This window comes from Jaculus jaculus, chromosome 11 (assembly GCF_020740685.1).
Source record: "Jaculus jaculus isolate mJacJac1 chromosome 11, mJacJac1.mat.Y.cur, whole genome shotgun sequence".
Classification (NCBI taxonomy): Eukaryota; Metazoa; Chordata; class Mammalia; order Rodentia; family Dipodidae; genus Jaculus; species Jaculus jaculus.
Window position 1 is genome coordinate 90,508,701 of NC_059112.1, and position 26,642 is coordinate 90,535,342.

The 26,642-nt window shown below is 48.9% G+C and overlaps 1 protein-coding gene across 2 annotated transcripts in view; it reads left to right on the forward strand.

The window, feature by feature from the left end:
- The first annotated feature begins 1,552 nt into the window (after positions 1–1,552).
- The window catches only part of Usp13 (ubiquitin specific peptidase 13), a 122,222-nt gene continuing 97,132 nt past the window's right edge, over positions 1,553–26,642 (forward strand). The window contains exons 1-2 of one of the 2 annotated variants that reach the window (XM_045161512.1): positions 1,553–1,729; positions 26,442–26,567. In XM_045161512.1, coding sequence (XP_045017447.1) covers positions 1,553–1,729; positions 26,442–26,567 — 303 coding nt within the window. Of the gene's footprint in view, positions 1,730–2,151; positions 2,234–26,441; positions 26,568–26,642 lie in introns of those variants that run through there. The other variant, XM_045161513.1, reaches the window with a different exon arrangement.

Consider the following 26,642-nt stretch of genomic DNA (forward strand, 5'->3'; position numbering starts at 1 on the left):
CACCTCAAAAAAGCAAAACAAAACAACTGTGGTGATTTGAGCATGCGTACCTAATGTTTGGCTCACAGCTGGCAGTAATTTGGGAATTGGAGCCTTGCTGGGGGAGGTGTGTTGTTGGGGGTGAGTTTACGGGTGTTACAGCCAGCTTCCCCCGACGGTGTTTGCACACTCTCATGCTGTCCTGTTCTACCTGCTGTGGCACAGGTGATGCTCATGCCACGCCTTCCCCCTGCCATCATGGAGCTTTCTCTTGAGACTGTAAGCCAAAATCAACAACTTTCCTTCCATCGGCTGCTTTTGGTCAGGAGTTTCATGCCAGCAACACAAGGGTTCTCGAAGTTCACGGGGCACGCTGAGGACAAAGCACACAGTGATCTCCTGTGGCTCATGAAACCCGTGTTGTTTGAAGTGGGAGGCGGGGTTTTCTTTGGAGAGGGTCAGATGTATCCTAGGCCGACCTCAAACTAGCTACGTAGCCGAGACTAGCCTTGAACTCCTGGTCCTCCTTCCTTCTCCTCCCAAGTACTGGATTTTTTTTTTTTTTTTTTTTGCAGGTGGAGTTTCACTGTATAGTTTAGGCTGACCTGGAATTCACTATGTGGTCTCAGGACAGCCCGAACTTAACAGTGATCCTCCTACCTTTGCCTCCCAAGTGCTGGGATTAAAAGATGTGGGTTATCACGCCCAGCCCAATTTTTGTTGTTGTTGTTGTTAATGATAAGGAATGAGAATATGCCACAAGACACGCTGTATTCCCAAATCACCAAGCACTCAGCCCCACCCCATTTATTATTTTATTTTGAAGAATCGGATGGAGAACTATATATACGTGGGTAAGGATTCTCAAATCAGGCCATTGAATGGACAGGGGGATCTTAACTCACACAGAAGATACAGCAAAGGCAAGGAAAAAACAGGAAGATGTTATGGCTCTGAAAATCAGTCCATCCATCATCCATCCATCCAACAACCTTGACAGTCTCCCCTTTTCCCCCCTTGCAGTTCGTAGGAAAATTCACTTGTGCCCTTACTGGGCTGGTTTCTCTTTTATGGAGGAATGGATGTTTAAAAAAGAAAAAATAAAAAAAGTAGAGAGCCAAAATCAAAAACCCCAGGCTCAGTGCGTGCGGCGCCACAGAAGTACGTGGCGCAAATCCTGACACCCCCCTCACCTCACGGTGCTTCAGGTTTTGCGCACCCAGTCCCACCGCACCCCACCCCCCCATCGGGGATCCCGCTCTTTGTGGCCGCTTCCTGCGGAGTCGGGATCGCTTCCCTCCCCCCCACCCCCGAGGTGCATCCCGCGGCAGCCGCTGGCGGGGGTGGGGGTTGGGGGGCGGGGGTTCCCGCCAAGCTCGGGGCTGTCCCCGCGTCCCCCGCCCCGGGGCGCTGCGGCTGGAGCTCCCCGCGCCCCGCCTCGCCTCGCCTCGCGAGCTCTGCAGCTGGACCGGGCGACTCGGCGGCCTCGGGAGTAAAAATAGCAGCGCCGCCAACCGCGCGCGGAGCCCGGAGGAGCCCCGCTCGGCAGGCCCCGGCTCGGCCCCGCGGCGCCATGCAGCGCCGGGGCGCCCTGTTCAGCGTCGCGGGCGGCGGCGCCAGCGCCAGCGCCAGGAAGATGGCTGCAGGAGACCTGGGCGAGCTGCTCGTGCCGCACATGCCCACGATCCGCGTGCCCAGGTCGGGCGACCGCGTGTACAAGAACGAGTGCGCCTTCTCCTACGACTCCCCGGTAAGCCAGGAGCCGCGGGTGTGTGTGTGTGTGTGTGTGTGTGTGTGTGTGTGTGTGTGTGTGTGTGTGTGTGTGTGTGTGTGCGCGCGCGTGTGTGGTTGGGGGGGCGGGAGGGAAGCGAGCGGGGCCCGGGGCTCGGGGCCCGGGGTGGGCGGGCGGTGGTGGCGCGCGGGGCAGGCGGGGGAGAAAAGATGCGCAGCCCGGCTCCTCTTCCTCCTTGGCCGCCCACCACCCTCCTCCTCCCCCCTCGAGCCCAAGTGGGCTTTCCCGCCCCACCCCACCCCCCCGCGACCCCCGGCGTGAGTTGGAGGGGTTCTGCAGTTCGCTGAGCCGCGGTGGCCCACGACGAGGTCGCCAAAGGATGGTTTGTTCCTGCCGGCCTCGCTAGCCTGCCAGGGCCCGCGTCCCCAAGAGCCGGCCCTCGGGAGATCGGTGCCATCAGGAAGAAGAAGAGTTAGGTCCCGGTTCCCTGCGGCTCTCCCGCGGGTCGCCGTGGCCACCCCGGTGAGGGCCCAGGGAGGGACGTGGGTAGGGATCAGCTCTCCAAGCCCTGGTCTGCGCACCGCCTTGCTCCTCCTGGAAACCTTTGCTCTGCCCGGCGCTTCCCACGCCAGAGCAAAGCCGATGGGCTCGGAGCTGTCCGCCCTCCACTTCCCATGCTCCCCCACTCTCTTTTTTTTTTGCCATTTGAATGTCAGGAAGGGAACCTCTTGGAGGCCCCACTCGGACCGCAAAATTAGGGGGGGCGGATCTGCTGGATTATGGAAGCTCGTGAAGTCTTTCTCCCCTTCCCTTCTATCTAAGTGAGCCACACTTGAGCTGATGTGCGCCAGGATGAATTATTAAAAGTTCACTCCAGAGTGAGACCTCCGGGAGAAGGGGGAAGTTACGAACGAGACACATCCTCGCTTTGCACCCAAGGCAGCCGGGAGGCAGGTGTCTCCCCCCCCCCCCCGCCCCGTTCCCTGTGAACATGTGTGAAGCCAAGGCAGAGTGAATGCCCCTTTCAGGAGTCAAATGGGCTTCGAAGTGACTCAGCTGTCTGGCGTTTATCATGTCTTTTTTTGAGGGCCGGGTTATTTTTATCTTCCACTTCAGATCTCGTATGTCACCCGGGCAGATCTCTGCACGCTGAGAGGTGCATGGGTCGGAGGGAAAGGAGGAGGGTCTCAACACTAAGCCAACACATGTTCTTAGAGTGTGGTTGAGGGGGAAGGGGGGACCCCAAAAGAGATGCAGCTATTCCAAAGTTTCCTTTGTTATCTTGTAGGTTGATTTTGGGTAGTTCTGTAGGGCGTGTGTGTGTTATACGTTAGAGTTCCAGAATTATCCTATCTGTGACACTTGGCTTTTCTTTTATGCTATGCCCAATGGTATTTTGACATAACATTTAGTTAATTTGTCAGTTACTTAGTTTTCCACCTATTAAAAAGATTCAGCTAAGAGTGTAGCAAAATGGTTATATTTAATACTCAGCCTATTGTTCTATTCAAAGAGACCACCCGCACCTCCATTCCATCCTGGTCTCCACAAGGCACTTGGAAATACCATTTCCCGAATGTGGGGCCTTTGTGGGGTGGGTTACACTAGGAGCTCTTTGGGGTGGTGTCCACTGGTGCTTTAATCTAAGCAGTTGAAGTAGGAGGCCTCCGTCTTCAGGGCAGCCCGCAAATGTTTTTTCTCCATGTTTGGTGGGATGGCTCTGGAGCTCCGCACACAGACTTTGTTATTGGAGACATTTGCCACTTTACATGGTGTGTGATAGCTGCGAGAAGAAGCTGACTGAATTCCCTTCCACAGAGAGCTGCTAGGAGCGGTCTGTGTGCCAGATACTGCTCTAGAAGTCTCTCGTCCAGTGTATAGTGATGATTTCATTCATTTCGCTCGTTCGTGGGGTGTGTGTGGGGGACTATAGGATTGCTCATAGGTTGATGAGTCAGTTGGTTTCAAGGGAAGGTGACGTGGGAGGGTTTATAACAGATCTTTTCAAGCACACAGTACCTGATGATGAGGGGTGTTTCTTTCTGGTACTTTCTTTTGTTTTCCTTTTTTACTTTCTGTTTTTTTTTTTTTAATTGAGAAGTTTAACATGGACATTCTGTAATTTGATCATATTCCCATTCCATTACCCTCTTTGTCCCCCCTCCTGGCCCCCATTCCACCAAACACTCTCTTTCCATGTAGCCCTTCTGTTTTAATGTCTCATTCCTTTAGTTCTGCATTCTCTACATCACAGTGTTGATGGGCTCAGAACTGTGCAGGTACTGGGGTTAATGACAACCACTGTGAGGATGGGACCGAGCCGGTTGGTTCAAGCCCAGAGGACAGTGCCCCAAACTTCTCCTAACTCCTTGGCTCTTACAGTCTTTCCGCCCCCCTCTTCTGCAATGTTCCCTGAGCCTTGGAGGGCTTGATAGAGGTGTTTTGTTTAGTGCTGAGCCCTCAACAGCCTCTTGTTTGCAGCTTTGTTGAGTTTTGAGTCTCTTCAGAGTCTACTGCCCTCTCCATAGAGAAGCTTCTCTGGCTGGCAGTGAGAGCAGCCCTGCATTCTTTCCACCACTTCCTCTGCAGTGTTCCCTGAACCCTGCCTGGCAGCCGGTGTGATGAGATGACTTCTCCAGTGCCAAGCACTGGGCTTCCTTCTCTCCTTACCCCCCTTCTCCTCTCCCTCCCTCCCTTCCTTTGACTCTTACATTCTTTCCGCCACCTCTTCCACAATGGACCCTGAGCCTTGGAAGGTGTGATAGAGATGTTCCAGTGCCGAAACACTCCTCCGCCACATCTTCTCAGCACTATGGTGCCTTTTGGGTCATCCCAGTGGTCACTGCCATCAGATGTTTCTCTGTGAGTTATTTCCTCATCGCCCCACCCCCCCCCACCCCATAAGCATCTCAGTCAACCCTGTGCAACTTGCGCATCTTCCTGTCTCTGCTTCTGAGCGTACCCTTCCTGGAGAGTGGACTGGCATGGATGCCAAGGATGTTGAGGAAATGTGCGAATTACATGTTGTAAATGGGAGACGGGAAACATATGGAAAACACTGTGAAAACAATCACATGGGATTTACGTGTAGAATGTTGTGACTTCACTAAGTGTCGGAGACAAATGGGGAGTAGAAGGTCTAACAGACAGACAGGGTTTGCTGGGTGTGATGGCATATGCCTTTAATTTCAGCACTTGGGAGGCTGACATAGGAGGATTGCTGTGAGTTCAAAGCCAGCCTGAGGTTACAGAATGAGTGCGTGCACACACACACACACACACACACACACACACACACATAATGTATATATTTGTTTTTTTTTAAAGGTAGGGTCTCATTCTAGCCCAGGATGACCGGGAATTCACTATGTAGTCTCAGGGTGGTCTCACATTCATGGAGATTCTCCTACCTCTCCCTTCCATGTACAGGGATTAAAGGTGTGCACCACCACACCTGGCTTTTAATAAATATTTTTAGTTATTTATTAAGAAGAGAGAGAACACCCCAGGGACTCTTGCCACTGCAAATGAAGTTCAGATGCATGTACTATTTTGTGCATTTGCCTTCATGAAGGTACTGGGGAACTGAACCTAGGCCATTAGGCTTTGCAAGCAAGCGCCTTAGCTGCAGAGCTATCTCTGTAGCCCCTCCAGCTATTAAATAGGAGCTTAAGAGCTCATTTCATGAGTTAGGTAAATTAATATAAAAGTGTGCCGGGGAAACTTGTAATCAGCATACACATTTGCCGTACAAAAGGTGTGGGGATGAGCTATCAGAACAAGCTAGGAATGCACTGTGAGTGAAACAGAGGGATGAACTATGGGAAAGGACTGTGGGCATATTTCTTATGGACCTTACAAAGAACTTTTCTGAGAATATTGCCGCGAGGTGCCTTTCTGTTAAATTTCTTACTTGTAATTTGCCATAAAGTTAATGTTACAGCTGGGTAATCCTCCCACTTAAAGCAGTGTAGCTAGGTTTCCTCTGCCTTGGTGTTCCCTTGGCCTGAACAATACAGATGAACAATGTTCATACACACCAAAAAAATGTTTAGAGATGCTGGCTGGTCTTAAACTATGTTCTCTACCCATTTTCTTCAGTGGCCTAAACAAATGTGCATGTGTGAGAAGTGCTGACCATAGATAGCATTGCAGACAAGGTGGCCAATCATCAGTTGCTCACGGAACTGCCGCTGGTCTATTGAAGACAACAGAGGGACTTAGCGTGATTACATTAATGAAATGTGCGTGTGTCGTGCATTACCAAAGCCCAACAGGTTATATTCCCTAAATCCTTTCCTTTTACGAATGTTTGAGGATTATTCCAAGTCAAAAGTCTCCTCCTTTGCCCATGTAATGCTGCTTGTTCGTGTGTTACCCTTTTTTTTTCTTGGTTGTTCAATGCAGACACCAGTGAGTGTCCGTGTGCAAAATCCTACAGCCGCTGTAACATTAAAGCACAGGCGGTGACAGATACAGCAGGTTTGCCTTGGTTTCAGTGACTCTGAGGGTCAGTTTCTTTTTCCTCAGCATTGTTGCTAGAGGCCGCAAGCCCCCTTGCTTGGGTGACTTCAATAATTAGTCTCAGGCTCGGCTTCGAGAAGCAGCTAGCCCACTTTTGGATAAATGACTCCAAATGCTAAGTTTCTATAACTCCAACGCTGTGGCCCACCCAACTGGGCAAAAGGAAGAAAGGAAAGAAGGAGGAAAAAAGTGTCAGTCACACACTGTAATCCCAAGGATTTAGATGTCCTATGACATGTGGAAAGTTTCAGTGGAGGAATTTTTTTTGTTGGTTCCCACGTCTGCTCACAGCCTTCGTGGGCCACCATGGAAATAACTCCTCTTGGTGGTTGAGTTCTTTTGCCTCATCTGTTCCTAAGCTGTCACCTCTAATGAAGCCAACCCATGGCTTTTCAATGTCTAAGACTCATTCCCTTCACTAAAACTGCCTTCCTCTTGTCATGCTTTATCAAGGCTCTTTTTCACCTTCTTTTTCAGACTTCATCCTGTCCTCCAAACACCTGGACTGCATGGAGCCTGTGCTGTTCTTAGACATTGTCTGTTTCCATAGTTGCCTTGCTCTTTTCTCGTTCTCTTACCCTTTTAATTCTTATTTTTTTTTTTTAAAAAAAAACATTTACTAGGCATGATGTCTAGTGTCAAGCAACAGGTTTGAGGCAGGAGCACATGCCACTCTTCCTGGCGGTGGGAGAGTGGGTGCTTGTCCATATCTCGTCTTAGCTTGGTCAGCTGAAAAATGCAGAGGCTGAGTCAGGATTTCACAGAAGCTCGTAGATTTTGGTCAGGTATCCCAGGGACCAGGGAAGGGACGAAGGCAGAAAAGGGAGGAAAGCCAAACCAAGACTGGCACAAACTCCCTGGGGTGAGGATGCTCTAGGGTGCTGTGGGATGTGCCTGGGGTCCTCCACCTGAGATGCCGACGAGGGGAGAGGATGTTTATCTCCTGCCCGCTGGGCCAGGGCTGCTCACTTTCCAGCTTCGTATTGTTCCCAGAAGGCCCAGTGGGATCCTCCAGCCTCCCCAAGGAGCAGCTGAGAAGTGAGCGACCCTGGGTGCCGCTGAGGGGGGAGGACTCAGGCCACACCTGCCGTGACAATGTGCGCTCAGTGGCTGTAATGACTGTCCCCCCCCACCCCGGGTACTACATGCAGAGTGCCCCTGTGCCTCTTCTGTCTGCAGCAGGGCTGTTTGTTTCCCCGTGCCCTGCAGTTCTGGTGGCCTGATGATGCTGAGGTGTCATGGATGATTCTGTTTATTAAGAATATACTTTGTATGGACACATCGTGTGTTAGTACCATCTTGTCCCTTCTCCCTGCCCCCATCTAGCTGGGGGCCCTCCTCACTGGGGTTGCAGGTATTCCCCATGGTGTTGTGGGTTATGCGTTCTGGGAGCAGCAGTCAGTTATTTTGTGGGAGAGGGAATGCCTCTGGACATGATGGCTCAAGCTGTGGCTCTTAAAATCTTTCTGCCCCCTCATCCGCAAAATTCTCTGAGTGCTGGTGGGTGTGTTTTAAGTCTACTTCAGTGATGAGCTCTTCGGAGCCTCTGGATCTCTGCTTTGGTAGGTGTTGAGTGTCCTTACCCTGGCGCTGATTGTCACGCTCACCATGGAAGCAGCACTCTTGCTCATCTCCCCAATTCCTCTGTGGCTTCAGCTGGGCCTTGGCTGAAATGCGAGGAGTGGTTTATCTCCTCAGGTCTCCCTACCTTCTGAAAAAGAAAAACAGATTTGGGAGTCCTGGCCTACTCACTCCGTGTGCGCACCCTCTGGCGCAGGGGATCATGAGTCTTTTTTATTGACCGTTTTTATGAATACATAGGATCATAATCACCTCCCATTACCTTCCTCTCTGCCTCCTCTTCCCCGCCAAACTCTTTCTTCTTCCCAACTAGTCTCTCTTCCACCTTGATGTCTTTTTTTTTTCCCCTTATGTGTGACCCACTGGGCTTAAAGTTGCTAGCATGTGCATGGGTGGGGATTTATTTACCAGAGCACATTTAGCCTTCCAGAGCTATACCAGAGAAGAAAATGTCTCCTATTCCTACAGCAACCATTCAATGCCAATAGTGTCTTAGGAAGGGATGGGAATGCTTTCCTCTCCTCCACCTCCCATGATATATATTTGGTTTTTCAAGGTAGGGTCTCACTCTGGTCCAGGCTGACCTGGAATTAACTATGTAGTCTCAGGGTGGCCTCAGATTCTTGGCGATCCTCCTACCACTGCTTCCTCAGTGCTGGGATTAAAGGCATGCACCACCACACCTGGCTACCATGATGGAATATTGATGGGCCCAGTATTGTGCAGGTAACAACACTTGCTGTGAGGTCATGAATGCAGCAGCCATATGATGTCATAAAGATGGTGTTCCACAGCACTCCTCCCCATCCTGTGCCTCTTAACTTACTTTCTTTGTGCCCCAAGCACTTCTGCAGTATTTCCTGAGCCTTGGATGGGGTGAGAGATGTCTTGTTTAGCACCGAACACTCAACAGTCACCTTTGATACATGCGAGTGTCCCCACTGCCAACTGCAAAAAAAGAAGCTTCTTTGACCAAAGCCGAGAGCATCACTAGCCTGTGTGCATAAATGTAAATATTTCGAGGGTGTCTGGGAGTCTTTGTGAAAGTCTGGCACACAGGGCCCTGAGGTAATGGTTCAGAGATCCATCATGCAAAACCTTGGGAGCCCCATCGGTCTGTGGGGAAACTTTATGATAGGGATAAGTCCTGAGCTCAGAACTTCTTCCCGTGGCACTGTGGAGATGCTGGCTGTGCCGGGCATTTCTCAAGTGTTGCCACTAACAATCGTGACCACTCACGTGTTCTTAACATGTGCTTCCTGGAGAGACTGCTCTCGTGTTCTTTAAAATTGTGATAGGACCCTCTTGATAATTAAAAATTATTTTTATTATTTATGTATTTATTGAAGAGCAAGAGAAAGAGGCAGGGAGAATGAGAGAGAGGGAGAGCAAGAGAGCGAGAGAGCGAGAGAGAGAGAGAGAGAGAGAGAGAGAATGAATTTGGGTGTGCCAGGGCCTCCAGTCCTTGCAAACACACATATACCACCTGGTGCATCTGGTTTGTGTGGGTCCTGGGGAATTGAACCTGGGTCCTTTGGCTTTGCAGGAAAGCCTGTTAACTGCTAAGCCATCTCTCCAGCCTGATTTTTTTATTAATTAATTTTTAAACATAAGTTGTAATATGTACCCCCCCACCCCTCGCCTCCAGTCCCCATTTCCCTGCAGGCCCTCCTCAGTAGGGTTTTTGGTGTTCACTGTGGGGTTATTAGGGCCTCTGTCTCTGTGGGGAGCTGTGTCTCAGGGTATTTCTACCCACCTTGTAACGTACCTCTTACAATCTTCCCACCCCCTCTTCCATAACAGTCCCTGAATTTTGGCTGGTGTGTTCTCAGTTAGTGCTGACTTCTCTGTAGTCTCTGTATTTCTGTTAAGATGTTGTGGTAGTTTGAATAGATGGCCCCTATGTGGTTTGAATAGAATAGATGGCCCCCAATATATTCAGTTGTTTGTTTGTTTGTAGTTTGCATCTGCAGCCACCTGGCTGGAGGCAGTGTCACTGGATGGATCTTAAGGTGTGATGGCGGGTTTCAGATTTCAATCTAAAGATATGAAAAGTGTGCCTAGCTGGAGTTTCTGAAGTGTGCTGTGTGGTTTTTGGTTTTTGGCATGTGCATCTCTCTCTCTGCTTGGTCCTGTGAAGGCAGGCCAGCTTCTTCTGCCATTTATGGAACTTCCCCTGGATCTGTAAGCTTCAATAAATATCCCTTCCTCCATAACTGTTCCTGGTCTGGAAGTTCATCTCTGTGAACCTGAATCTGTCTGCTACAGCCCCCAATATATTCAGTGTTTTATTAGTTTGTAGTTTGCATCTGCAGCTACCTGGCTGGAGTAGGTGTCACCGGGAAGATCTTAAGATGTGGTGGTGGGTTTGAGATTTCAATCTAAAGATAAGCAAAGTGTGCCTAGCTGAAGTTCCTGAAGTGTGCTGGGTTGTGTGGCTTTGGGCTTGTGATTTTCTCTCTCTGCTTGGACCTGTGAAGGCAGGCCAGCTTCTTCTGCCATTATCAAACTCTCCCTGGATCTGTAAGCTTCAATAAATCCCTTCCTCCATAACTGTGCCTGGTCTGGAAGTTCATCTCAGCGAACCCGAAACTGTTACAGAAGTGTTTCAGTTCACCACAGCGTTTGTTGCCATTTCCCTAGATGTGGATGTCAGGTTTGTATTGCGAGCAATACTTGTGTTGCTGCCTCCTCTGCAGTTTCTTCTGGACCCTGGTAGAGGTGGTGCATCTACTTGCGAGAATTCAGCTGTCTTTTCTTGTGTTGATGGATCTTGGATCTCCCCAGTGTTCCCTGCCATCTGTAAAATAAAACAGATTCTCAGACTTAAGAGTGAGAGCAGCTTTGGTTAAAAGGGATGTGTCTAGGAACTTTTTGAAACATTTTTTTTTTTGAAACATTTTGATGAGCCTACCCACTGAACTCGAACTGACTTGGTTCCCGGTAGCAGTTATGAGTTCTCTCCCACTGAGCGGGCCGCATGTCCAATTGGAGGGCAGTTGGTTACCCACAAAGGCTGTGTGCCACTATTGCACGGATGTGTAGTCCTTCTCCAGCTGGTGAATTGCATGACTTTCAGGGTCTCCTCATTAATGCTGTTGGTGACCACTGTCACCCAGTAGCTCCTGGAGCACTGTCCCACCCCATGAGGGTTTGCCAGGTGAGGTTTGCCACGTTGTCTCTTGGCCTTCTGAGATGCTAGCCTGTGGTGTCTGTAGCAATTCGGTCTTACGTTTTAGCTCTGTCAGGTAACCGAGTATGAGGCAAAGGCCTGCATTGTTTTTGGGAATCTCATGGATCACCCTGGCCAACTGCTCGCTGTGGGGGTTAACCCAGATCTGGTCCTGGGATCCACAAGCCAGAGCTTATGGTTTTCCATCTTCTACTGGGCATTTCAGTCTGGTCCACCCACCACCCTTAACTGGGGGTTCTGTCTTGTACGCTGTTTAGAAACACAGCTCAGCGACGGTTGGTAGAGCTGTCTTGCGGCACAGCTCTCACCGTTGTGGTCTCTAGAATTCCGTTTTGCAAAACTGAAACCCTGTCATTAAATTTCCCACACTGACTCTACCCTGCTTTTGCCTCTATGATTTTGACTGTTCTAGTTACCTCACAGAAGTGGACTCACAGCAGTGTTCCGTCTGTCTGGTTTATTTTGCTTGCACAATGTTCTTTTTTTTAAAATTTTTATTAGCATTTTCCATCATTATAAAAAAAATCCCATGGTAATTCCCTCCCTTCTCCCCCCCCCAACTTTCCCCTTTGAAATTCCATTCTCCATCATATTACCTCCCAATCTCAATCATTGTACTTACATATATACAATATCAACCTATTAAGTACCCTCCTCCCTTCCTTTCTCTTCCCTTTATGTCTCCATTTTAACTTACTGGCCTCTGCTACTAAGTATTTTCCTTCTCACACAGAAGCCCAGTCATCTGTAGCTAGGATCCACATATGAGAGAGAACATGTGGCGCTTGGCTTTCTGGGCCTGGGTTACCTAACTTAGTATAATCCTTTCCAGGTCCATCCATTTTTCTGCAAATTTCATAACTTCATTTTTCTTTACCGCTGAGTAGAACTCCACTGTATAAATGTGCCACATCTTCATTATCCACTCATCTGTTGAGGGACATCTAGGCTGGTTCCATTTCCCAGCTATTATAAATTGAGCAGCAATAAACATGGTTGAGCACGTACTTCTAAGGAAATGAGATGAGTCCTTAGGATATATGTCTAGGAGTGCTATAGCTGGGTCATATGGTAGATCAATGTTTAGCTGTTTTAGGAACCTCCGCACTGTTTTCCACAATGGCTGGACCAGATTGCATTCCCACCAGCAGTGCAGAAGGGTTCCTTTTTTTCCACATCCCCGCCAACATTTATGATCATTTTGCACAATGTTCTTATCTGTGTTGTGGTATAGGTCAGAATTTTCTTCCTCTTTCAGGGTGGACAGGATTCTGTTGCTGCGTAGACCTTCGCTTCTCGTCCACTTGCTCATCTGTTGAGGGACACTGGGTTGCTCCCCGCTTTTCCCACTGTTGCTAGTGCTGCTGTGAACGCAGCCGGGCCTCTCATTCTGTTAGTCGCCAGATGGGGGACAGCCGCCTCTCGTCTTTCATGTTGAGGCTTGGGCCCTTGCCTGCTCTTGCCTGGACCCTCCAAGAGCCTCGCAATCAACTCCCTTGCTTTCCTTCCAGCCTGTGCACTGCCCTGCTAGTTATTTTTCTAAAACGTGTCTGACCGCATCGTTTCCCTGCCTGAAGCTCCCCAGAGACATGGTTCAGATGTCCCTGGCTTCAGCTCATCAAATCAGTTCACTGCGCGGACCCAGCTGCCTTCTCAGCCTCGCTCTGGCCCAAGCACCTTTCCCATCTTACATGCTCCGTGTTCCATTCCTCCCTGTGTTGGCCTGGGACATTCCCTTGGCTAGAATACCTTCCCTCAACCCCTACCCCCTATTCCCTTTGGGACAACCCCAGCAATGCTGTGTAACTGGCTCATGTGTTTGCTGTGAGGATTCCCACTCCCCTAAACTGGGCTGGACCTTTCATTTCTTTTTTGAGAGAGAGAGAGAGGCAGAGAGAGAATGAATTGGCATATCGGAGCCTCAGCCACTGCAATCGAACCCCCAGATGCTTGCACCACCTGGTGTGCACACGCAACCTTGCGCTTGCCTCACCTTTGTGCATCTGGCTTATGTGGGATCTGGAGAGTGGAACATGGGTCCTTAGGCTTTGCAAGCAAGTGCCTTAACCACTAAGCAATTTCTGCAGTCCAGGATCTTTGTTTTCAAAGCACTTTGCTTATCACTAGCACAGGCGGGCTATTGAGGGTAAAAGTTATGGCATAGATGAAGTCTGAACAGAGATTGAAAAGCAAAGGAACAGAGGATTGTGCATCACACTTTCTGTGAAACTGTGCTACTAGGCTTGCATCTTTTGCTATTTTTTGTTTTAAGACCCTGAATGAATGAATGTGTGTGTGTGTGTGTGTGTGTGTGTGTGTGTGTATATATATATATGAATTAAAAATAACCAGTAGCTTTTGTTTGTGGGTGTGTGCCCGTGTAATAGGCGCACAAGTGAATGCAGACGCACACACCCTGTGCAAGCATGCGTTGAGGCCAGAGAACATCTAGTGTCCTCCTCTGTTGCTCACCCCAGTCTTTCCTGGAGACTGAGTCTCTCTGAACCTGGACCTGCAGTTTCCATGACCTCCACTGATTCTTCATCTCCACTCCCCACAAGACTGGGGTCACAGGCAAGTGTGGTCATGCACAGCTGTTTAAGTGGGTGCTGGAGAATCTCTCCAGGTCCTCTCAGGCACACACACACACACACACACACACACACACACACACACACACACACACACATTTTGGTTTTTCAAAGTAAAGTCTCTCTCTAGCCCAGGCTGACCTGGAATTCACGGTGTAGTCTCAGGGTGGTCTTGAACTCACAGGGATCCTCCTACCTCTGCCTCTCGAGTGCTGGGATTAAAGGCGTGCGCCACCACGCCTGGGTCAATATGGTATTTTTTTATTATCATCTTCATTCTTAAGTTTGACCCCAGAAAAGTGAGGGAAAGGGGTGGTGCTTCCTGGATGTGCTGTGTGCTGCTCCTAGATGCTTCAGGGGCCGTGTAGAAGTGACCTTGTGTCCTGCACTAGGGAGAAGACAAGGGGCCCGGCCTCGGTGGACGCAGGGCACTGCTGTGCTGCCGCTCATGCTTGGCACTGTGACACGTGCCCGATGGATCTGAACGAGGGCTGCCATATCGGGGGCCACAGTGACAAGCGCTCAGTGAACCGGAGCGTACCTTGGGGCTAGCTTGAGATGCAGAACCACTTGTGCTTTCAGTGGCAAGATTCCAAATGAAACATTTTGCCTGTGGATTAGCTCAGTGGGTAGCGTTTCCCACCCAGTGTGCAGGCAGCTCTGGGGTTGATCTCCACTGCATATATCACACCTGGTGTTGCACACCTGTGTGCCTTTGAGAGGTGGAGGCAGGAGGATCAGAAGTTCAAGGTTGGCCTTGGCTCTGTGTTCAGTTTAGTTGGAGGGAGACCCTTTCTTCAAAACAAAATTCTAAGTGTTTCTGTGTTACTTAGCCAGCATCACTACTTATTTCAACCCTGCCATGCACCTGGCACTGTGGTGGGTGCTACAGTGGTAGAGGTAGGACTCAGTTGGAGGGGACAGAGGGCTGTGGGCAGGCGGAGTGTGTGACATGGCTCTTCCTTTGTGTAACGTTTTGTTGATTCTGTGCAGATGTGGGTGTGGATGTCTGTGTGTTCAGGCTTGTGGAAGTCAGAGGACAACCTTTACCTTTTTGTGTGGTGTATGTGTACATGTGTGTGTGGGTGCACATGTGTGTGCGCAGGTCTGTTGTGTTTTTGTGGGGGCCAGAGGTCAACATCAGGAGTCTTAATTGCTCTCCACTGCATATGTGTTTTTTTCTGAGTGGGGTCTCTCACTGAACTAGAGCTCACCTATTTGGCTAGATTAGCTAGCCAGCAAACCCCAGAGACCCTTTTATCTCTGTCTTTTCTTTTTTAACACTCATGTTTATTTTATTTATTTATTTTAGAGAGAAAGGCAGATGAGAGAAAGAGCACACCAGGGCCTCCAGCCACTGCAAACGAGCTCCAGATGCATGCACCACCTTGCTCATCTGGCTTTCTTGGGTACTGGGAAATTGAACCTGGGTCCCTTGGATTTGTTGGCAAACACATTAACCGCTAAGCCATCTCTCCAGCCCATGTCGCTGTCTTTCCAGTCCTGGGATTGTAGGCACCTGCTGTCATACCCAGCTTTTATGTGGGCATTGGGACTCTGAATGCAGGTCCTTTGCTTGTGTGACAAGTCCTTTACTGACTGAATCATCTCCCCAGCCATGTTCTGCGGGTTTTTTATTTTTTTTTAGTTTTTGGAGACAGTGCCTCTCATTGACTTGGAATTCACTAAGTGAGCTAGACTAGCTGGCCACCCCTCCTCCCCCAGTGCTGTGTGTACATGGATTCTGGGGATTGAACTCAGATCCTCATGCTTGTGAGGCAAGTGCTTTACCCCCTGAGCCACCTCCCCAGCCCCTTGCTCACTACTTTAGAATGTCTATTATGAACCAAACACAGGACTAGGTGTGTGGAAGTACATCACTGCATTTCACACAAGGGTAAATGGCTCCTAGGAGATGGCTCTTGTTGTTACCCTCCCAGACAAGGGAACTGAGGTAAAGAGAGATTTGGTGACTTGTTCATAGACTGGTTCAAAATATGGTGCATGATGAGATGTGATCTAATCCCTAATGTGTCATGAGGCTAGATCTGAACCACTGACGGGGTAGTAAAAGTTCTGAACAGGGTAATATTTAAAGCATGTGCATGGAGATTTCAGGCCTGGGAATAAGCAGCACATCTGTCCTGGACAGCTGGGTAGGATCTGCATATGTGACATGTTGAAATGATGGGCATGCAGTGGGCAGGGGGAGGAATGAAGATGAGGCCATGCTTTTCATGTGTGTGTGAGACAGTCAGCTCTTCTGTAAGAGGGTGTCAGTGGGGAGACTGGGTAGCAGGGCTGACTTCTGTGTGGTGACCAAGGAAGTTGGTTAAGATAAGAGTAGAGATTAGATTAGATTAGAAAGATTAGAGAGATGGTTTAGCGTTTAAGGTGTTCGCCTGCAAAGCCAAAGGAGCCCGGTTCAATTTTCCAGGGCCCATGTAAGCCAGATGCACCAGGGGGCACATGTGTCTGGAATTCGTTTGCAGTGACTAGAGGCCCTGGTGCTCCCATTCTCTCTGCCTCTTTCTCTCTCAAATTAACAAACAAACAAACAAACAAACCAAAAACAAGATTAATGGGCAGGAGAGATGACTTAGTGGCTCAATAGTTAAGGCACTTGCCTATGAAGCTTAAGGACCCAGGTTTGATTCCCCAGTACCCACGTAAGCCAGATGCACATGGTGGACCATGTATTTGGAGTATGTTTGCAGTGGCAGGAAGCCCTGACACATCAATTCTCTCTGCCCCCCTCTTCTGCCTCTCTCAAAAAAATAAAGAAAAAAAAAAGAGATTAGAGTTGATAGAGAGCTGGCTGTAGTGATACGTGATCCCAGCATGTGGATGGAGAAGGAGGGTCAGGAGTTCAAGGCCAGCTTTGTCTACATAGTGAGTTTGAGACTAGCCTTAGCTACTTGAGACCTTGTCACACCAAGAAAAACAAATAGCCTAGACGGGCGACCCTTGGTGGCCAGATAATGCTAGATGAGAAGTGGGACATCTAGAGTTCGGGACCAGGCAGGAGGCTTCTTTGGGACTGGCTGGAAGGGTTCCTGCCTCAGGGCAGTAACTGTGGGGATGGGGAGAGCAGAAAAAAACCCAGTTGAGAATTTAGGGACAGAACACACAGCCTGAAGGAGTGGGGAAGGCCACGACTTCATGGTGAGGAGGGTAAACAGAAAATGCCAGTGGCTGGTACTTTGTGTTCTCTGGAAAGATGGAAACCGCAGACTTGCTCAGAGGCCAGGGTTAAGATTTCAGAATCGGGCAGTCTGTAGTTTGGGTACCCTGGATTTATGAAGGTGCTGCCCCCTCATACCCCCCTCCCCCACCACCCATGTGCTTCTGGAATCTTCTTTTCAGTTTTGAAGGAAGCAGTCACCAGTACATACTTCTTACCTTCCTTTCAGTTGGCTCAGGTTTGGGGCACATCATAAAGGAGACAGGGAAAGGACGTCCTCTAGGAGTAAGGAATGTGCATAGGGGCTGGGGAGATGGCTCAATGGTTAAAGGTGCTTGCTTGTGAAGGCTGACAGCCTGTGTTCAATTTTCTAGTACTCACATAAAGCCAGATGCACAAAGTGGCACATGTATCTGAAGTTTATTTTCAGGGGCAAGAGGCCCTGATGTTCCCAATCCCTCCCCCTCCTCTGCTTGCAAGTAAATAAAAACAAAACAAAACAAAACAAAGACATGTGAATGGGCTTTCAGAAGTCATTATGGATGACATACCTGTGACATTGCTGTTCCATGACCTAAACCACTCTGAAGAGAATCTTCTGGGTGTTTGTTATAGGGGCGATGGGCCAGGAGGCTGAAATTTTTCATCCTTCCTTTCTTCCCTTCCTCCTTCCTCTTTCTTCTTTTTTAATGTGCATATGTGTGTGTGTGTTTGTGTGTGTGCAGGTGCACATGTGGGTACATATGTGTAGAGGCCAGAGGACAACCTTGGGGGTCATTCCTCAGGCCCCATCCACCTCTTTTAAGACAGTGTCTCATTGGCCTAGAGCCTGCCAGTTAAGCTAGGCTGCCTGGCCATTGAGCTCCCAGGATCCCCCTGTGATCCTCCCCAGCACTGGGATTACAAGCATGAGCCAGCACACCTGGCTTTTTGTTGCATGGGTTCTGGAAATTGAACTCAGGTCTTCATGCTTGGCTGGCAGCCCCAGTGAGCTGAAGTTTCTGAACAGAAACCTGTTTTAAAAATTTTATTTATTGGGGCTGAAGAGATGGCTTGGCAGCTAAGGCATTTGCCTGCAAAGCCAAAAGACCTCCATTCAACTCCCCAGGACCCACGTAAACCAGATGCACAAGGAGGCACATATGTCTGGAGTTCATTTGCAGTGGCTGGAGGCCCTGGCACGCCCATTCTCACTCACTCTGTCTCTAGTAAATAAATAAGTAAAAATAAATGCTAAAAAAATTTTATTTATTTATTTCTTTGCAAGGAGGGAGAGAGAGAATGAATGGGTGCCCCAGGGCCTCTAGTTTCTTCAAACGAACTTCAAACACATGTGCCACTTTGCACATCCGACTTTTCTAGGCATAGGGGAATCAAACCCAGGTCATCAGGCTTTGCAGGCAAGCACCTTAACCATTGAGCCATCTCTCCAGCCCTTTTAAAAGAAAATTTTTCGGGGGCTGGAGAGATGGCTCAGTGGTTAAGGCACTTGCCTGTAAAGCCTAAGGACCTGGGTTTGATTCCCCAGTACCCATGTAAGCCAGATGTGCAAGGTGGCATGCACCTGGAGTTCATTTGCAGAGGCTAGAGGCCCTAACACACCACTCTCTCTTTCCCTTTCTGTGCCTGTCTTGCTAACATAAACAAATAAATAAAAAATACTACAAAAAAGCTGGGCATGGTGGCACACGCCTTTAATCCCAGCACTCAGGAAGCAGAGATAGGAGGATTGCTGTGGGTTTGAGGCCACCCTGAGATTTCAGAGTGAATTCCAGGTCAGCCTGGGCTAGGGTGAGACCCTACCTTGAACCCCCCCCCCCCCAAAAAAAAAAGATATTACAAGGAGAAACTTTCAAGGGAATATAATTAGGAAAACTTTCTCCTGAGGAAAGCAAGTACTTACTTGTTCTGGTTAATTCTTTGGGTATAGCTGTAGAAGAGTTGGGGTAAAATGGACGTAGATGTTTGTGTGTCCTCAGTAGTTGTTAGAAATGGACTTGGAGGGCGGGTGGCAGTTTCATGGCACTGACTGGCCAGGAGAAAAAATGAACAGAAGGGTGTGAACAAGCATCAGGGAGAGGTGATTTGTATACTGCATTTTGGGAGGAAGGCCGCTGAATGGCTTCTTTGGATGGCCATTTGGAGAAGGTCTCCAGCCTGTGGGTTGGCAGAGGCCTCAGCTGGTGCTAGTTACCTTTTAAGGTCCCCGGTGTCCTTGCTGGGCACAAGTTGAGGAGGGTGGTTGGACTGTGGAGGCTCCAACCCTTCAGCTACCACAAGGTCTATAGGCCCAGCCCCTTGGGTCTTGAAAACTTCCCAGGGACTCCAGTGACCCTTGGGAGCTTGAGGAGGGGCCACCTCTCCCCTCTCCACCGGAAAGCCTGGGAGAGCACGTGGAACAGAGCACTCCCTGGGGCAGCCGTCCTTCTCCTGCCCCCTCGGTCCATTTTGAATGAACCAGGCTGGAAGGGGATCGGCTCCTTCCTGCAAGCTCTCTCCACAACGACTGCGCTTGCTGACAGCCTCCCACCCAGCTCCTGCTGGCAAAGGGGCACCTGCTGCCCAGATACCTCAGGCAGCCTGTGGGGCAGGTAGCCTGCAAACAGTCTTGTGACCTTAGCAATGGCTTTGTTCTTGGAGCTGTGTGTCCTTCTGTCTAAGCGGCTGCTGTGAAGGGCTGTCACTGTGGCCACTTAGTAGACGCTGCTTGTGGCTGTCCAGTGCTCCTGTCACAGCACCTGGGGCGGGGGGGGGGGTCCTGTCTTTTCTTGGGGGCTGAAGACAAGTGACATGGAGCTCAATCGGGCCTAATCTCGTGCTTGCCAAAGAGAGACAGGCTGCCTCTGTGATTCTGTGTGAGGCTGGGCCTGTGGTGAGAGACATGGGCCTGAGCATTTGCTGGCTCTTTGGGGGGAACTCTGTGGTGGGCTGTTCATACCCATGTCAGCTCCCTGTGAAAGGCTTAACAGAGAAGCCTGTAAACCCACTCCTCATGTTTAGTTTCTCAAATGGGTCTAGAACATGCAGTGCAGCCTCTTAGCTATATTTTCTCTTGACCCCTTCTTCATAATCTTTCCTCAGTGGTTCAAACAATGAAAATGATTTGGCGGTACTTCTCTTTACAAGCCTCCTGGGTTTTGGATCCCGACTTTCTCTTGTTCATGGGACTTCCCCGAGCTGGCCTCTGTAGGCCTCTCTTCCTCCTCTGCCTCCTCTCTCGGGCTCCTCCAGCACCCTGACTTTTTTTTTGATTCTTTGACAATGGCCCGTGTCCTCTTGGAGCTGTGGCTTGGTGCGTGTTTAGCCAGGCTTCTCGTCCCTCTTTTCTGGCCTTGGTCTCTCTCTCTTGAGAGCTCATCCGCTCAGAGCACCTCCCAGCCTCCACGGCTACCCCAGGCCTCAGGTGCCTGTGTAATTCTTACCTCTGCTGGTGATGATTTGTCTCTCTCTTTTCCACATGTACTAAGAGGAAAATGTCATGAAGACACCAACCTTGCCTGTGTCCCTGTTGTCATGTGAAGTGTGGATGGAACTAATCCGCTCTTTTTGTTGTTGTTTTGAGGTAGGATCTCAGTCTAGCCGAGGCTGACCTGGAATTCACTATGGATTCTCGAACTCTCGGTGATCCTCCTGCCTCTGCCTCCCGGGTGCTGGGATTAAAGGCGTGCACCACCACACCCGGCCCAAATCCACTCTGGCTGCACCACACCCCATCCACTCATTTCATCCCCTAGAGGAGACATCACTGCCTCCATGTCTTTCTCAGCTGCTATTCTAGATTCATAGTAACGAATGTCTGCAGTGGGGCCGGGCTGTGGGGGGGGGGGCACATTCTTTTCTCTATGGTAGGCACAGTCTCTTCTGCCTCCCTGAGATGGCATGGCTTATCACCTTTTCGTCCCCAAATTTCTTCAGCTACAAGATCATCTTAGCTATTTTGACCACACTGTGCTGTGACTGGCGGGAATACACAGAACTGTGCAGTATGGTTGCTGAAGCATCATATGGACAAGGGAACATGGAGACTGCGGCATTCGTCATTTATCTACGCTTTTATTTATTGATTTGAGTGCGTGTGGGTGTTTGTGCGTGTGTGTGTGTTTGTGCGTGTGTGTGTGTGTGTGTGTGTGTGTGTGTGTGTGTAGAGGTGTGCCAGGGCCTTTTGCTGCTGTAAACAAACTCCAGATGCACGGGCCACTTTTTGCTTCTGGCTTTACCGTGGATACTGGGGAATTGAACCTGGGCTGGCAGGCTTGGCAAGCCAGCGCCTTTAACTGCTGAACCATCTCCTCAGTTCTAGTTATTTTTAGGTAAGAAACAAATCTCTGTTCCTGAGGAATAATTAGAAAAATACCAAATGATAAACCTGAAGAAAAAATATCGTCGTATCACCCCCCCACATGGAGATCACATTGCGTGCTGGAGGGTGTGTTTTTCCAGTGCTGTAAGAACACACATGCTAAATTGAGTTTTCTCCTGTTTTGTTTTGTTCCATGTTTCTGTTTTGTGTGTTTGAGGTATCACTGCAGCTCAGGCTGACTTGAAACTCACTCTGTAGCCCATGCTGGCCTCAAACTTGGTGATCTTTCAGCCTCCCAGGTGCTGAGATTAAAGGCGTGAGTTCCCAAGCCTGGTTTATTTTATGTTTTTGAGATCGACTCACAGTATATAGTTCAGGCTGGCCTGGACTATGAAATCCTCCTGCCTTAATCTCCTGAGCACTGGGGTGGCTGGGGCGCACCAGCACCCTGGGCTTGTTAGGTTTGGGCTCTCCCTTGGGAAAACACCACATATATTCTTCTTTCTCATCGCAGGCAGGCGCCTTAACCGCTGAGCCATCCCTCCAGCCCTGTTCTTCTCATTGCTACGTGCACATTTCCAAGCCTGTTTTAGACGCCCGATGAGAGCTGCCTTTCACAAATGTGCTATAAATTATGAATGTCACATCCTCTCATGAGTCCAGGCGGCTGATTTGGTCCATTTTTTCCCTCTTTTTATTCCCCTTTGTGTAAATAGTCAGTGTTCTAGAAAGTACTGTGTCCTTATGCCTTTTGTCTCCACTTAGCAGGGTGTGCGTGAGTCATAGCCTTCCCGTGGCGTTGGTATATAATCTCTCCTGGCCGTAGGTCTGTTGTGACTCTGTCTCCCTACGTCATGTTTCTCACTGTGGCAGTGACTGTCTGTTTTCCACAGGAGAGGCTGCCCTGTACTTAGGAAACGTCACACACTGTTCCCGAGTGTGAAGCTCACGTGGACTCGCTGCTCTATCCTGTCCTGCCTTCCAGGGTGAAGCTAGTCTCTAAGAAAACACTCTTGCAAGCAGAGCCGTGGAGTCTTTTTTTTTTTATTTAACATGACCTTGAAACCTGTCACCTTGACCTTCGCATCTGGGAATCGCTTTTTGTTTAAATGGCAGGTCAAGGAAAAGAAGTGGCTTTGACCTTGATGTTACTTGTGACTAGTATGTAGGGTAAGAGTGTGAGTAACAAAGAAACGTCTGGGCTGGAGAGATGGCTTAGCGGTTAAGTGTTTGCCTGGGAAGCCTAAGGACCCTGGTTCGAGGCTCGATTCCCCAGGACCCACGTAAGCCAGATGCACAAGGGGGCGCACGTGCCTGGAGTTCGTTTGCAGTGGCTGGAGGCCCTGGCGCGCCCATTCTCTCTCTCTTTCTCTGCCTCTTTCTCTCTCTGTCACTCTCAAATAAATAAACAAAAATAAAAAAAGAAGTTTTTTTAAAAAAAAAAAGCAAAGAAATGTCTGTGCATATCATATGTATGTGGAAAAGACTGCAAGGTGGAGTTTGGACAGTCCTCAGGCTTCTGACACTGCTTCTGTCTCTTGTGGCTTGATCATGGCTGGGAGACGTTATCCAGGAGATTCATCTTAGAACTCTAAGGAGGGTTTCTTGATTTCCTTGTGATTTTAGGTGCTGGAATAAGCTTGCATCTTGTTCAGATTTCTGGTTAGTACAATATGAAAATCATCCTTTAATCCTATTAGTTTAATACAGAGAAATGCACCCTGGTCATTCTGGGGCGAATGCCCCTGAGTGTTGGAGCTGGATAAGGTTCAGGCTGGGATGAGGCGTGGAGCTGCCAGGCACTGGTTGAAGAAGTGGAGAGGACCCCTCTTGCTCACAGCAGGGAGGAGATCTGGACCTTAGCAGCAGTTAACTATCCCAGCTGCTAAGATGATTTCAGCCCGGCAAACCCAAGAAGGCAGCTTTCCTGCTGTTGCCTTAAGCTGCTTTTCTATACATGGCCATCCACCTTACCTTTTTCATGCATGTGTGTGCATGTGTGCGTGTGCATGTGGAGTGTGGAGGCTGGAGGACAACCTCAGGTGTCATTGTTGTGAACGTCATCCATCTTGGTTTTTGAGGCAGCGTCGCTCACTGAACCTGGAGCTTACCCATTAGTTAGTGGAGCTATCCAGGAAGCCATAAAGATCTTGCCCTCAACCTGGGTGTCTGCCAGACTTACTTCTTACTTCTGCTGAAATTCTGCAGTTATAAAATGCTTGAGAAGATCGGATCATGATCATTGCCCCATAATAATTAATAACCAGCACTTATGTAATGACTGAAGGTAGAGAAATCTCTGTGATGTGCTTTTTCATTTCAACTTCACTCAGCCCTGTGAGGTGGAAGTTACTGTTATGGCCAGATTTACAGGGAGCTATGGAGCCCAAGACCTCACAACAGCAGTGCAAGTTGATGACTGTTCATGACTACACAAATCCCATGTCCCCCATCTATCTTATGGTTCAGTTTCTTTGATTGAATTATATTTTATTGAAAGAGAATGAATGGAACTGTTACATTGTTTTGCTCACAATGTGTGGTGCTCAATTTTACAGGCTAAATAAATTCACTGACTATTATAGTAATGTAATATATATGCATATACTATTTTTGCATTTTATTTATTTGAGGGAGAGAGAAAGACAGATATAGAGAGAGCGAGATTGGGTATGCCAGGGCCTCTATCCACTGAAAATAAACACCAGGTACATGTACCACCTTATGTATCTGGCTTACACAAGTGCTAGGATATTGAACTTGGGTCCTTAGGCTTCTCGGGCAAATGCCTCAACCCTAAGCCAGCTCTCCAGCCATTTATATATTACATACATACATACATACATACATATATATTACACATACATATATATTTGCATATGAACACCAGATGTTTGTATTAATTTTTATGGGGGTGTTGGGGAATTGAATCCAGGCTGTGGGCTTTGCAAGCAAGTGTCTCTATTGAGCCAACCCCAAGCATGTTAATTCATTAATTCACAAAAATCTTTTGACAATACCTGATCTATTAATCAAAGGAATGTAATGTATTATCTTTAAAGAAAATTTCCTTCCTCTTTCTCTCTCTCTCTCTCTCTCTCTCTCTCTTACAGGGTCTCACTGTGTAGCTCAGGCCGGCTTCAACCTCAAATCCTCCTTTCTCAGCCTTCCGAGTATTGGAATTACAGGTGTGCTTTACCACACCTGTATGTCAGTATAATGAATTTTTATAGGAGTTTTTGGGCAAATTTTTCTTTCTGAAGTTTATTTTTCATTATTTGGATTGGTGAAACTTCCAGGGATCTACTAAGATGCACTTCTTTTTAAAAAGGCTGGGCTGGAGAGATGGCTTAGCGGTTAAGATGCTTGGCTGTGAAGCTTAAGGAGCCATGTTTGACTTTCCATATCTGATTTAAGCCAGATGCACAAGGTAATGCAAGTGCACAAGGTTGCACGCACATGTATCTGGAGTTCGACTGCAGTGGCTGGAGGCCCTAGTGTGCCATTTTTTCTCTCCCTCATTAAAACAAAACAAAACAAAAACAAAACAACAAAAGGCTGGGCAATTCTACAGCCTAAATACCCAGAGGGCCACACTAAGCGAAGTGAAGAAAAAGAGACGGCACCGAGATAGAAAATCAAGCATCTGAAATGTGAATGGCAATCTGGACTTTTCACTTTAATGGAACGGTTTTATAGATCTTGAAATGTAGCAAAGAGATATTGACAAGCAATAGACTCAAATCAAATCTAAGGCTGATGCTTCCAGGCTATGTGCACTCACACAAATGACTTACTGCTGTTTTATTTTAACCGTGAAGTGGAAAGACTAGTGAGCAACTTTCAGCGGTTAACAGAAATAATTACCGCACACACACTGGACACAGCATTAGGCATGTGTGTTGTGAGACCCGTATGTGAGGGAGCATGTGAGAAGCAGGAAAGGTCTATTTTGGCTCACAGTTTCAGAGTCTCAGTGCATGGTCGGTGGACACCATTGCTGAGGAGCTGTGTTGAGGCAGGGCATGGTGGTGGGGCTTGTGTGGCAACGTCACAGCTACTCACCTCCTGGCAGCCAGGAGGCAGGGTACAGGAATGCAAGCACCCGACCAGGGTAGCTTATAGAAGGAAAGGGCGGATCTCGGGAAGCTTCTTCATGCAGGACAAGCGTGGCAGGAGCAGGAAGCTGGCTCGCATGGTCACATGTCAGTAGAGGGTAGTGGACACAGTGAGCTGAGTTACGAACACGCAGTGAGGCTTAACTAATCAACGTTAGGGGCCACACTTCCTCCCGGACTGCATCTCCCCAGGGCTTCACCAGCTGCAGATCCAGTGTGAGGCTTAATCACAGACACGTGAGGCTATGCAGGGTAGTTAAACCATCACACTCCTTCTTCTTCTTCTTTTTTTTAGATTTATTTATTTGAGAGTGACAGACACAGAGAGAAAGACAGATAGAGGGAGAGAGAGAGAGAATGGGCGCACCAGGGCTTCCAGCCTCTGTAAACGAACTCCGAACTCCAGACGCGTGCGCCCCCTTGTGCATCTGGCTAACGTGGGACCTGGGGAACCGAGCCTCGAACTGGGGTCCTTAGGCTTCACAGGCAAGCGCTTAACCACTAAGCCATCTCTCCAGCCCTCCTTCTTCTTTATTTTAAATTTTTTGTTTTTTTTATTTGTTTGAGAGTGACAGAGAGAAAGAGGCAGAGAGAGAGAGAGAGAGAGAGAGAGAGCGCGAGAGCGAGCATGGCAGGGCTTCCAGCCTCTGCAGACGAATTCCAAATGCGTGCACCCCCTTGTGCCTCTGGCAAACGTGGGTCCTGGGGAAACGAGCCTCGAACCAGGGTCCTTAGGCTTCACAGGCAAGCGCTTAACCGCTAAGCCATCTCTCCAGCCTTCCTTCTTTTTTATGCTATCTAGTCCCCAGCCTATTGGTTGGGGCAGCCCACACTGGGGACAGGTCTTCTCCTCCCAGACAAACCCAGAATTATATTTTAATAATCTCCCTGGTGTCTCGGTCTACTCAAGTTGACAGTCCAGGCTCACCAACCATCACCGCGTACGGTGACATGTAGCTAGCCGCCTTCTCTCCCTTCCTTGCCCTATTTGAAGAGTCAGACAAGCATGCTCGTGTTCCAGGGCCTGCAATGTCTCCGTGATGCGAATTTGCTTTGCAGAGGTGGTGTGGCCGTGGTGGGTGGCTGTGGGGCCGTTTTGAGGGTTGTGCCACATATGTACCAGAGTGATGGTGGCCTCTTTGCCAGGCTTCGCCTCAACCCCTGACCTTCTTTCCCACTCTGTTCTGTATCTTGGCCAGATGTCCTTGGCTAATGCTGTTCCCTGTCTCTCTGTTCTAGAGCTCTGAAGGAGGACTCTATGTATGCATGAACACATTTTTGGCCTTTGGAAGGGAACACGTTGAAAGGCATTTTCGAAAGACTGGACAGAGTGTGTACATGCACCTGAAAAGACACGTGCGCGAGGTGAGACTATGCTCGGAGGACCGACTCCAGGATCTTCCATAATGGGACCTTCGGTGCTTTATTTTATTGTTTGGA